Source organism: Urocampus carinirostris, chromosome 19 (genome assembly GCF_059441175.1).
Source record: "Urocampus carinirostris isolate Australia breed hairy pipefish chromosome 19, RoL_Ucar_1.0, whole genome shotgun sequence".
Classification (NCBI taxonomy): domain Eukaryota; kingdom Metazoa; phylum Chordata; class Actinopteri; order Syngnathiformes; family Syngnathidae; genus Urocampus; species Urocampus carinirostris.
In genome coordinates, this window is record NC_142367.1 from 26,481,569 (window position 1) to 26,494,761 (window position 13,193).

The 13,193-nt window shown below is 40.3% G+C and overlaps 1 protein-coding gene across 1 annotated transcript in view; it reads right to left on the bottom strand.

The window, feature by feature from the left end:
• lrp2b (low density lipoprotein receptor-related protein 2b) overlaps nucleotides 1–13,193 on the bottom strand; it is a 134,054-nt gene that overhangs the window by 88,151 nt on the left and 32,710 nt on the right. Inside the window, exons 16-23 of the mRNA XM_088322929.1 lie at nucleotides 12,303–12,512; nucleotides 10,774–10,966; nucleotides 8,901–9,026; nucleotides 7,103–7,233; nucleotides 6,880–7,017; nucleotides 4,408–4,683; nucleotides 2,045–2,284; nucleotides 1,855–1,977 (exon numbers count right to left, since the gene is read on the bottom strand). Coding sequence (XP_088179055.1) covers nucleotides 1,855–1,977; nucleotides 2,045–2,284; nucleotides 4,408–4,683; nucleotides 6,880–7,017; nucleotides 7,103–7,233; nucleotides 8,901–9,026; nucleotides 10,774–10,966; nucleotides 12,303–12,512 — 1,437 coding nt within the window. The remainder of the gene's footprint in view (nucleotides 1–1,854; nucleotides 1,978–2,044; nucleotides 2,285–4,407; nucleotides 4,684–6,879; nucleotides 7,018–7,102; nucleotides 7,234–8,900; nucleotides 9,027–10,773; nucleotides 10,967–12,302; nucleotides 12,513–13,193) is intronic.

Genomic DNA, 13,193 nt, shown 5'->3' on the forward strand with positions numbered 1-13,193 from the left:
TGAAAACTTAAGGCTGCAATAGTGACTTGAAGCCAGGAGTTGGCGGGAGAGTAACAAATGCATTTCTTAGGCGCGCTCGAATAAACTCTTCTTTTCACATCTTTTTGGGGGTTTGTTCCGCCACAAACAGGCTTCATGAAACTAGAATAAAAGCAGATAGGCGCAATAAAATTAAAGCACAAATGTCATGATTACTGATTCGGGGCACCTGCGGCTTCCCAACAGCCACGGGACCTGATTGGCTGTTGGACTCTTTTTAAACTCCTGTCTTCCGAAAGGAACCCATCATACCGTCTGCGAACCTATTCTCTCAGCTAAGCAAGCCTTTGTACTTTCCTACACTATCCTGCCCTGTTTCCTGCCTGATACCTGTTGCCGACCTCTTTTCTGGACCTGTTTCTGTTTTTGCCCCGGCCATCGACCCGTTTTTCTCGCCGCCAACGACTACCCTCGCTCGACACGACAGTGACACTTCCGGGTTCCTGCTATGTGTGACCGAAGATCATCGGATCATGGATGCAAGCACTGTTCTCTTTCTTAATAAAAACTGAGAAAACAAACGCCATTGGGTCCCGTCTCCGTTCCTGGTTTGTGACAATAAAGGCTCGTTGAATTCAGTTGGGCATCGTTAACACATACTTAATCGAGAAAATCTTTAACTTACAACTTTTAAGGACACCTCAAACTACACACCCCATCTTTAAATCAACTAAAAACAAATGGTGCATCGAGATTTCAGAGCCTGCGAATTAAAAAGTGTAAGCACTCCACCTGAACGTGCTTCTCTAAAATGTGTTATTTACACTTTTTAGGTTAGTTCTTAATCACACACAAGCTTTTCTACCACAGACATTTCAAAATTTCAATATTATCAGCGGTCTTGATTTACAGGCATGTAGGGACTTAGTTAGTAGAGCTGCCGCTGACTACTCATCTCTAACACTATAGGCGAGGTGTGGGTAGCGTTCGGGACAGAATCGAGGAGAGAGAAAGATTAGGCTGCATCTGAGCCTAAATAACCCAGTTTTAAATCTGCCTGCTGTATGAACAAAAATGCCGATACCGATATCAGTGTCTGAAATAACGTCTGCCCGGAGAAAAAATAAAATCTTTTTAGACGGGATGGAATGATAGCTTGTTACACACGTTTGCTTTATTACGATTACGAAATGTTCGTTCGGTTTGGAAATTACGGTTCGTTTGGCAATTTGCATACTCTGCAGCCAATGGGACGCCTGCATCGAATAACTTTGTGTTTCCGGACTTTCCCGAGCCTTATAAGGTCGTGCATTTGTATATCATTTTCAAAAGTAGATGCACAGAGAACTCAAGAAAAATGGGAAAGTGGTTAAAAGCCAAAACCTCAGCCCTAAAAGAAAGATTCAAAAGAAGCTAACAAAATTGATGACGCTTCAAAACGTAAACGTACATTAAAAGCATTGTGGAAAGAGGAGTTCACGTGGATTGTAGCAGACGACGCAACGGAAACATTGCATGAATGAAGACGAGTCAATACAGGTACATACTGATGGCAGATGGAAAACAGCGATGTCATATAAATATACAATGAATATTATAAGTAGATTTATAATTAATTTGAAAGTTTTGTTCTGTTATATATTCTGATTATCAATCCTTAATACTTTGCAACAACGGGTTTTTTTGCGATAAGTCGTCTCATTGTGTTTGTAGTTGTGAAAAATGGGGCAGGCAACTCTATGGCTGGGCAGGTTTAAGACACTGCCGATATCCGTCAAATTCCCAAATTTTGGTGCTAATCATCAGCCGACTCGATAATCGGTCAACCCCTTATCACAACGCAACTAAGAAGATCCCAATTGAAGACATTTTTACCGCAATCTTTCTCGTCGGAGCCATCGAAGCAATCCTGGTCTCCGTCGCAAACGTAGCTGTTGAAAATGCAGCGGTGGTCGGGACACAGGAAGTAGGCAGGACCGCAGGTTGTGATGGTGGAATCTGAGAAGCCGTACGGTAAGATTAGAGATCAATGACGCTTTATTACAATTAGAAAAACGACACTTACTGCAATTTTGCTCGTCGGACCCGTCGCCGCAGTCGTTGTCGCCGTCGCACACCCAGTGTTTCGGGACGCATTTCTTGTTATCGCAGGCGAAGTCGGAAGTGGAGCAGGTGGCGGGGACACTGGTAGGACAGTCGTTTTCATCGGAGCCGTCTCCGCAGTCGTCGGTGCCGTCGCAGCGCCACCCGGAAAGGATGCAGTGCTTGTTGTCGCAGGTGAAGGCAAAGGGTGAGCATGTCGCTCCTGGAAAATATTCCGAAAACTACATCAGGGAACCCGCAAAATGGTTTTGGCTAAACTGTTCCAGGATGAACCTGAAATGCATTAGGTTTTTGAGCTTTCCTGCGCACAAGAAAATCTAGTCAAAGTTATAGTGCATGAAGGTAAAAATACACGGGTTCCCCTGACGCTGTGTTCTAAATGCGGTATTTTGAAGTCAATGTTGAAGTAGAACAAAGTTGAGTAAAGTCAGTAGTTTTTCGAGAACCGACTTCTTCGGCTCAGCTCACTAAAAAGGACCGGCTCTTTCGGGTCCCAAACAGCTTTTCGGGTTGTTTTTGCTTCTTTAATCCTGACACAACCAAATATTATGTAAAATTGTGCACAAAATGACCGGAAGTATGGTGGGGAAATAGAACAAAAAAGAAAAAAATACCAAAATGAAAAAGTAGTGAAAAGCTGAGAAAAAAAAGAAACAAAGAGTAAAAAAGAAGGAAAAATTCAGAAAAAAGCCAAATAAAAAGAAAAGAAACAAACAAATAAAGGAAAAAAGTAAATAGAGAACAAAAAGAAAAAAATAACAGCTAGTAAAAAATAAACACTGAGATTTTTTTAAAAAGGAATTTTTAGAAAAGGAAAAAAAAACAGGGAAAAAGAAGATAAAGTTTGTGTTGCATTCAAATAATTTCCAATGATACCAAGTCAATCTTGTTGCCAACATTGTACTTCCACTAAAAAAATGTGATTAAATACAGTTCTGTTTCGTGCAACTAAATAAGCCCCCCAAAATGTTAGTATTATGCGTCAAAAGATACCAGGAAAAAAAAATGAAAATCTTGTAAAAGAATTGTAGCCCGTAAAACCTTTGCAATAATACATGAGTCAATTCATTCAAAAGCGAAGGATACAATGCTGTCACGGTTGCCCATGGCGCCCAATAGGCCTTGCCCATTCGGCGCCAGCTGGGGCCCGTTGAATTATTGTCATCCCTTCTATTTAAGCTCAGTGCTCTAAATCACCCTTTGTCAGTCCGTCAACGAACCTCTGTACCCGCAAGACGTGGGTTTTGACTGTCTGGTTTACTGCCTGTGTTTCCTGTCTGGTATCGTTCCCGTCTATTTTGTCCTGTTTCACATCGATCTCTAGTTTCGTTTCCCGGCTATTTTGTTCTGCTTGTTATTGGACTCCAGTCTCCAGTGCCTGATATCAATCCTGTCTGTCCCGTCCTGTCCGATATCTGCTCATGCAATTGGTATTGATCTCGTCGGCCTTTGGCTTCCTGTCATTCCACGCCAGACTGCTGTCTTACTTCTTCCGCCCAGCGATCGCCGAATCACTGGCGTTTGGGTCAACGTGCATGACTGCCCCATTTCCCGTAATACAAAGCTTGTGTGAGAAACATCCAGAGTTGGGAAGGGTTACTTTAACTTGATTACTTTCAATTACTTTTGGATTACTCAAATACAAAAATATACTAATAAAAGACAAAAGAAACTAAATATGAATCAAATGATGACTCACAACACGTGGTAAGCTTTCTCTCCTGGCTTTGATCTCTTTGATCTCCGGCAAAATGAACATAAAATGCCACAGAAACAAAATGAAAATAAATCCAAACGGCTTGCCGACATCCTTTTTGCCGTTCCATGTGTTCCGTTGCTCCACAAGCCTGCACAAAATTTAGTAATCTTACTCATATTTAGTTTCTTTTGTCTTTTATTAGTATATTTGGTATTGGAGTAATCCAAAAGTAATTGAAAGTAATCAAGTTCAAGTAACCCTACCCAACCCTGGAAACGTCACGCATCTGGGTTCTTCTCCTGTTCCAGTTCTTGAAAAATCCACTTTAGTTTAAATGTTAAATACCTGTTTTACCTCATTAACAGTCATCAAAACCAGATACCAAATACTGATAGCACTAGTACATTAAATGTTTCTTTCCAACCCCTTACGAAAGACAGCAAAAAGAATTCCAAGGTAATAGTTTTTCATAAAATTACATGAAATGAATTGCTATATACTGGCATTAACCGTCGCCTTCCGATCCCCTAATATAGAGAAGTGTTCCAGATAACTAGTATCAGTACTTCCCTGTGGCTTCATTTTAGCTTCCCTTGAAATTGTACATAAAAAGCCCATTAAGTGACCTGTGTGGGTGCAGTTGGCCTCGTCGGACTTATCCACGCAGTCGGCATAGCCGTCGCATCGGTAGGAGTTTGGTTGACATCGCCCTTCGTCGCACTCGAAGGAGTAATCTCCACAGTTATTATCGGGCGGGGCCACGCTGTCGTCCTTGATGCAATCCTGCTGGTTGTCCTGCAGCTTCATGCCGTACGGGCAGCCGCACTTGCGACCCGAAGGAGTCGGGAAGCAGAAATGGCTGCAGCGCCCGTTGGGTACCGAACTGCATGGGCTACCGATACCTAGGAGAAGGAAAAGTGAAACCTTGTGCTTTCCCCGTATCAAGCACATTTATGCTGTGCCTTGCAAAAGTATTGACACCCCCCCCTCCACACACTATTTGATATACAGTAATCCCTCGGTTATCGCGGTTAATGGGGATACGAGACCACCCGAGAAAAGTGAATATCCGCGAAGTAGCGACGCCCCTTCAAACATTGCTTGAAAAAAAATATATATATATTTTTTGAATTATTTTATTTTATTATTATCATTTTTCGACCAGGTTAAATGGGGATCAAAACCACCCACGAAAAGTGAAAATCTGCGATTTTTATTTTTTTATTATTATTTTATTTTATTATTATTATTATTTTAGACCCGGTTAATGGGGATCAAAACCACCCGCGAAAAGTGAAAATCTGCGAATTTTTTTTTCTTTTTAAATTGTTTTAATTATTATTTTATTGTATTATTATTATTTTTTAGACCCGGTTAATGGGGATCAAAACCACCCGCAAAAAGTGAAAATTTGCGATTTTTTTAATTTAATTTTTTTATTATTATTTTTATTATTATTAATATTTTCTTAGACCCGGTTAATGGGAATCAAAACCACCCGTGAAAAGTGAAAATCTGCGATTTTTTATTTTAGTTATTTTTTTCTTATTATTTTGTTTTTTTATTATTATTATTTTTTAGACCCGGTTAATGGGGATCAAAACCACCCGCGAAAAGTGAAAATCTAAAAATTATTATTATTTTTAATTATTATTTTATTTTATTATTATTATTTTTTAGACCCGATTAATGGGGATCAAAACCACCCGCGAAAAGTTAAAATCTGCGAAGTAGCGACGCCCCTTCAAAAATGCTTAAAAAAAAAAAAAAAAATTTAATTATTATTATTTTTTTAGACCCGCGAAGCTCTGAACCCGCGAACGTGGAACCGCGAAGTAGCGAGGTCCCACTGTAATGCCATATTTGGCTTCAAACATAAAGATACAAAACTTGAAATATATTCTAAGAATCGGCAACATGTGAGACAAAACCATAAAAACAAACCATGATAACAAATAAAAAGTAGGCGTTGCATAAATAGTGGCTCCCTTTGAGGTAATACAAGTCATTTTCGGTATGTTTCTAGAATTTTTGCCCATCTTGAAACAGGATTTTGTGACCATTATTCCTTACAAAAGCCAAAGTTCCCTAAGGTTTGATGGTGATCGTTTGTGTGCAGCATTTTCAAATCTTGCAATAAATGCTCTACAGGATTAAGGTCTGGAATTTAGCTTGGCCATTTTAACACCTTTGTTAGTTTCCATTAAAGATTTTGCTTGTTAGAAGTTGAACCTGTGCCGCATTCTCAGGTCTTGTAGACTCCACAGATTTTCTGCCAGAATCGCCCTGTATTTGGCTCTATACAGCTTCCTATCAACTCAAAGGAATTTCCCAGTCCCTACTGAACAAAACCAACTTCAGAGCATGATGCTACCATCACTATGTTTGACAGTGGAGATGGTGTTTTCAGTGTGATGTGCAGTGTTAAACTTACGCTGACACAACACTTTGCGTTCACCCCAAAAGTGTCCATTTTGTTCTTGTCTGACCAGAGCACCATATTACACATGTTATTTGTGTCTCCCATAGACCTTTTTATGGTATTCTTTCAGAAAGGGCTTTCTTCTTTCTTCTTTTCCATAAAGGGCAGATTTATGCAGAATACTACGAGTAGTTGTTTTATGCAAAGATTGTCCCACTTCAGCTGCGTGTGCCTGCAGGTCATCCAATGTGATCGTGGGCCTCTTTGTTGCTTCTCCGATTTGTTTTTTTCCTTGTTCTGGCCGAAAGTTTGGGGGACGGCCAGGTTGGCAGTGGTCTTAGGCTCTCTCCCTTTGAATCATATTGCTCGCAAACTGCGACTCAATGACACACAGGTGCACTCTGTCATTGTTAATCATTTAGCTTGACATTGGATCATTTAACAATTTTGGGGTCGGTTGGCTGAGTTGAGTGGGCCAGGGGACAATATTTTTACATTACTTTTTTTTGTTTTGTTTTTGTAGTAAACATAAAATGTAATTGAAAATAAAATGGTTGCTTTTCACGATTGGGTCTCACATGTTGTTGGTTCTTAGAAAAACTTTTAGTTTTAAGCTTTAAATGCGGCACTATGACCTAAAATTCTTGGGGGAGGGCGGGGCAGCTACAATACTTACTACTGTGAAGGTCAGCTGTATAGGCTTTGATGTTCAAAATGCCATTGACTCCTTGTCTGATCATAAAATTTCCTCCTCCGTCTCTTTTCCTCAGCTCAAATATCGCTCTGGTCCTGGTATCAGCCACATAAAGGTAGTCTACAGCATACATATATATTATTTTACTCTCTAAAGAATCAATAGGAATGTTCTATCGCTCGTGGATGAAATGAAAGAAAAGCACCTGAAAAAACTGTCAAAGAGAATGGATTTGTGATCTGTCCGAGATTGGTGAAGGTCTGTCTGTCGGTTCCTTGAATGTGAATGTGACCGATCTGATCCAAGAGGGCGTCGACCCAGTACAAGCGGTTTTGTCTGAGGGAGAAGCACAAAATACATTTTTAAAACAGTCTTATTTTTCTTTTTCTTATTTTATTTTTGTAGTCATATTTTATCCTAAGGGTAGGCAAACTTTTTGAGTCGCGAGCCGCATAGTGTTAAAAAAAGTGTTTAAAGGGCCGGGAGGGAAAAAAAATATTGATTTTATTTTTGTGTGGTAGTCAGTCAAGTCAAGTCAAATTTATTTATATAGCCCTTAGTCAGTGTTCCCTCTAAGCTGCGTGCGTGCACAATTGCGCACTGCTCGCACAATCTCAGCGCACAAGAAAATCTAGCCAGCGCACAAAACTGAGGGCTCAAAATTACGAATTAAGAAGCGACTTAAGTCAAAGTTACAGTGCATGAAGGTCAAAATACACGGGTTCCTCTGACGTTGTGTCCTAAATGCGGTATTTTGAAGTCGAGTCGAAGTAGAACGAAGTTGAGTAAAGTTAGTAGAGTTTGTCGAGAACTGGCTTCTTCGGCTCGGCTCACTAAAGAGAACCGGCTCTTTCGGGTCCTAAACGGCTCTTCAGGTTGTTTTTGCTTCTTTCATCCCAACGTGACCAAATATTATGCAAAATTATGCACAAAATGACTTAAAGGAAGGAGGGAATAGAACAAAAAAGAAAAAAATACCAAAATGAAAAAGGAGTGAAAAGCTGAGAAAAAAAGAAACAAAAGGAAGAGAAAAAAGAAGGAAAAATTTAGAAAAAAAAGCCAGAAAAAAAGAAAAGAAAGAAATGTAGAAAAAAAGTAAATAAAGAACAAAAAGAAAAAAGTAACAAAAAAGTAGAAAAAAACATGGAAAAATGAAAAATTTTATGTTGCATTCAAATAATTTCCAATTATTTCAAGTCAATCGTGTTGCCAACAATGTACTTCCACTAAAAAATGTGAGTAAGTACAGTTCTGTATCTTACAACCGACTAAATAAGCCCCCAAAAATGTTAATATTATGCGACAAAATATATCAGGAAAAAAAAGGAAATGGATATCTTGTGAAAGAATTGTAAGAACAAACGACGTTTGTAGGCCCTACAACCTTTGCAATAGTACATGAGTCAATTCATTCAAAAGAGAAAAATCATTTTGCATTGCCGGAAACTCAGCAAAATGTCAAGTTTTGGACCTGGTTGATAATGAATTATCTTGCCACACTTGGGATTATGGTTGCTCACTGTTGTTTCAAGCGTTGCTCACCGACTTTGTGTGAACGCTCAGACCCGTAAGGAAAATTACAGGGAACATTGGGTATGACCCTCGTGCTGAAGGGAATCCAGCCTCCCATCTAGATACAGACTAAAATATGATACTTCGTGGGCGCAGCCCTTCCTCTTTCCTTTAATAAAACTTGTGAGAAATGGAATGCAATTGGGTTCTGTTTCCGTTCTGGTCCTGACATAAGTTTTTTTTAAATCATATTTGATAACTAAGGCCAGCTATTTGAATATTGGGGACACTAGGGACAAAAATATCACCAAAAACAACACATTTTTATTAGAAATACTTTTTACAATTTTATACATATTATCATTATGAAGCATTTTTGTTTGGCGGGCCCGATGAAAAAGCCTAAAAGATGGCATGTGGCCTGCTGGCCGTAGCTTGCCCACCCTAAACAAATTCATGATTTTCATACAAGGCTTGCATTGGATACTTACTCATAGTCGAGGGCAAGTCCATACGGCCATCCCAGCGATGTGTTGACCAACTGTACCGCGTTGCTGCCGTCAGGGAAGCCCCTCATGATGACCGCTGGACGATACCAGTCAGACCAGAACAAGTAGCTTCGCACACAGATACATTTTTGTTTAATTGTAAAATATGAGACGATAGTAAACATCAAAGTAGAGAAATTATGCAAGGAAACTGGATTGTTTTGCAGGTTCGCGACCTGATTCTGATCTGTTAAAGTCTGCCGGAACGGTACATATCTGCTTTTTTCACACCAGACCCAGGCTATTTTCATAAGTGGTCTTCAATCTGATACAGATCTGATCATTTGGAATGCGACTCCTGTGTGAGCGATCCAGACGGATTCACTTGCACGGTAAACACCACTACAGAGTTCTGGTTTGCCCGCGTGCCTGTGTCCTAGACGCATTATTTTTGCTGGCGCGCATCGTGACACCAAATTGTCTTTATCATTTTTTAACAAAGATTTACCGCACTCCAAAATTTTCGTCAGGCAGATCCGCCATTGTTGTTTTGGTCTCGCGGTTCGAGTTTTCGTCTGCACGCCGATCACGAGTCAGAGTTGTGTAGTAAAAGTCCGTCTCTTTTTAGAGAACCGGCCTTTTCGGCTCAACTCATTAAAGAGCCCGCTCTCAAACGGCTCACTTGCTTTGATGCATTATATTACGAATGATGATGTTGTATAAAGAAGTTAAGAAAAAAAGGCAGTATAAATAAAAAAAAAATGAAAAAAAGAGGTTTGTGGTGATCCCCTTTAATCAGTATATCACCAACAATAATTTAATGCAGAAAATGAATTCATAATTTGAATAAAAAAATGTATTATTCTACTTAATTCTATTTGCATGTGTTTTTTTCTTCTACAGTGAACGTCCAAGCGACTTCATTTTTAAACTTTTTTTATAATAAACCTCATTCATGTCGAGCAACTCGGTGTCTCACAACAAAATGTTCATTAACAATATATATGATATAAGGAAACACATGTACAATATAACATGTTAAACTACATAAATAAACATGTTTGAAAAAAAAGAAGATTTTTTTGTATTTTGTTAGGGAAAATATGACAGTTTGTAAGGGCATGGAGCACACTAAATTTTGGGGACCCATAGATCTCTGTTGGGAGCCAAAGATTTTTGAGCATGCGAGTCCCCGGGACCCATCACTTTTCAGAGGTCAAATGAACACTGCACTATTGTGTCTTCAACTTCCATTCAAAGCAAAAATAAGACTTAAAATATGAAAGAACAAAATATGTGATAACTATCGTCCGGACAAAAATAGCCCTAAATGAGACCTTACACATAAAATGTGAAAATTCGTGTTTGTTTGCTTCGGGCTTGGTCTCTCAAATCAAGTTAATTGGTCGCGCTTGGTTTAATATCCGCGGGTCGGGTCGAGCTAGATTTTTTTCAGGCCCAATCTTACCTCTTCATCAAAGACATTTCATTATATCCATTATATCCATCCATCCAGGCATCCATCGATTATCTGCACCGCTTATCCTCAGTAGGGTCGTGGGGGAGCTGGAGCCCATCCCAGCTATTTTCAGGCAGAGGGCAGGGGACACCCTGAACTGGTTGCCAGTCAGTCGCAGGGCACACAGGGCCAGACAATTTACCCGCTCATTCACACCTAGGGACAATTTAGGCCGGCCAATAAACCTGACATGCATGTTTTTGGGAATGTGGGAGGGAACCGGAGTGCCCGGGGGAAACTCACACAAGCACGGGGAGAACATGCAAACTCCACACAGGAGGTTCGAACTTCCTTTATATTTTATTATCAATTACTTTTCTCAAGAACGTCCACTTTTGGATCCAAACAAGGACTCACCCAGCACCGGGATGCATGGCGATTCCTTTTGGGCTCTTCAACCCTTCGACGATATCTCGCCGGGATTTGTCAGTGATTCTAAGGGCCGTCACCGTCCTGTAGGAGCTTGAAGTCCAGAACAAAACTTTGGAGGTCCAGTCATAAGCCATGGCATCGATGCTTGAAGCCCTGTAGCCTGTCAGGATCTGTTGAACTAAAAGAGATTTTTTATGGATTCAATTCGCAAAAATCACTGTTGAAATCCAGAACAAAGTTAGACTATAAATGATAGAGACAAATAAAAACATGATAAAATGTACGACAATTCAATTAACTATTTCTCTTAAAAAAACACTTTGAAGGTGCTGTCCACAATTCGAAACTTTGTTACTCTGTGCTGCCATCTCCTGGCTTAAATTTATTAGGTATTTATTATTTATTTTAAAAAAAAGATTTAAAGATGAGCTACTAAAAGTTAATTGACTTTCAATTTCAATTTGTCTTCATTTATCATTTTACCAGATGAAAAGATAAAAAATAAAATAAAAAAAATAAAACTAAAACAAGGAAGAACATTCTCATAATAGGAAGATACATTGCAAGAAGAACCTTTTTCGGGGTTTGTAATCTTGAATCATGGCCGAATTCAAACACTTTTTAAGGACTTTCAAAGCCAATTTTTAAATTTTTCCAGTACCATAAAAATAAGAAATGACTGTGATACAGTATCCATCCATTATCTGCACAGCTTATCCTCAGTAGGGTCGCGGGGATGCTGGAGCCCATCCGAGCTATCTTCGGGCAGTGGGACACCCTGAACTGGTTGCCAGCCAATCCCAGGGCACACAGAGACAGACAATTCGCTCTCTCATTCACTCCTAGGGACAATTTGGACCGGCCAATTAACCTGACATGCATGTTTTTGGGATGCGGGAGGAAATCCACGTAAGCACGGGGAGAACATGCAAACTCCACATAGGATGGTTCGATCTCATGACCACTAGGAAACACTGACTGGGAGGTCGGTGGTTCGCGCCCCGGCCGAGTCATTCCTAAGACTTAAAAAGTGGTCGGCGGCGCCCTCTGTTGGCTGCGGCTGCATCGGCTCGCTACAACGGGTCAGGTGCAATCGACATTTCGTTCTGTGTACATTGTTACACAGAATGACAATACAAGGAAATTATTATTATTATTATTTTAATTTGCATGGCCCATAATAAATGTCCATAATTGATACATGATCCTTACACAGTGCACAATGCACCATTCCTTCAGTAGGGGGCGCTGACATAACATTCAAATTAACGCCAGCTCCAGTCAATCACGAAGGAAAAAGAAATGCATTGGCGATGTAAAGCCACCAGAGAGCAGTGTCGGCGTCATTTCCAAGCAGACTTCTTAAAAAGCATGGCAAAAAAATTTAAGCATTTACAAGAACTTCACCCAAAATTCAAGCACTTATCAATCCTTGAAAACACAACATTAAAATCCAAGAATTTTCAAGAATTTCAAGCACCCTTACAAACCCTGCTTTTTCATAGTATACCTACCGGTTCCATTAAGGTTGGACTTATAAACAATCCCCTTGGCCCTATCGTTGTAGAAAATAGCTTTCTCATTGCCGTCGAACTCCACGGCCGAGCCGGAAAAATACGAGGCCAGTCCCATGAGGGGAAGGTTGACGTCCTCCTGGAGGGAAGTGGTGAGTGGGATCCCTCGCACGGCTATGGTGGTGGCCAACAGCAAGAAATTCTTCACCTCTGTTCAACAAGAACAAAAAACAATATTTACCTTAGAGTCTGGACTAAAGGGTGCAACTTAAAACCCAGAATTAGCCAGAAATCTGAGAGTGTGCTTTATAATCCGGTGCACTTTATATACCAGAAAATGCGGTGGATACAGATCATAAAATTAAATAATGTTAACTGTTCTGCCTTTGAGAAACATATAAGGTGGTCTTTGAGGGCCTTCTTAAGGTTAACATGTTAAAAGTACAGACATGCTTCCATTCTACTCACCCAAGCCATGTGGGGTTTTGGGGTTTTTAAGGGTTATTGTTCTATCTTCGTTATTCATTATCCATTATCCGTTATCGGTCAGTTCATAATACGCTACAACGCCTAGGAGCCGGGACACTTACTCTCAGCCAAAAGGCCAAGCTAAGGTCCTAGCCCTAAAGCCATGTATTTCAATGCAAGTGGAGATCTAATGGCGCACAGCCTTTCTACTAACCATCCATCAATCCATTATCTGCACCGTTTATCCTCAGTAGGGTCGCGGGGGTGCTAGAGCCCATCCCAGTTATCTTCGGGCAATGGGCAGGAGACACCCTGAACTGGTTGCCAGCCAGTCACAGGGCACACAGGGACAGATAATTCGCTCGCTTATTCACACCTAGGGACAATTTTGACCGGCCAATCAACCTGACGTGCATGTTTTTG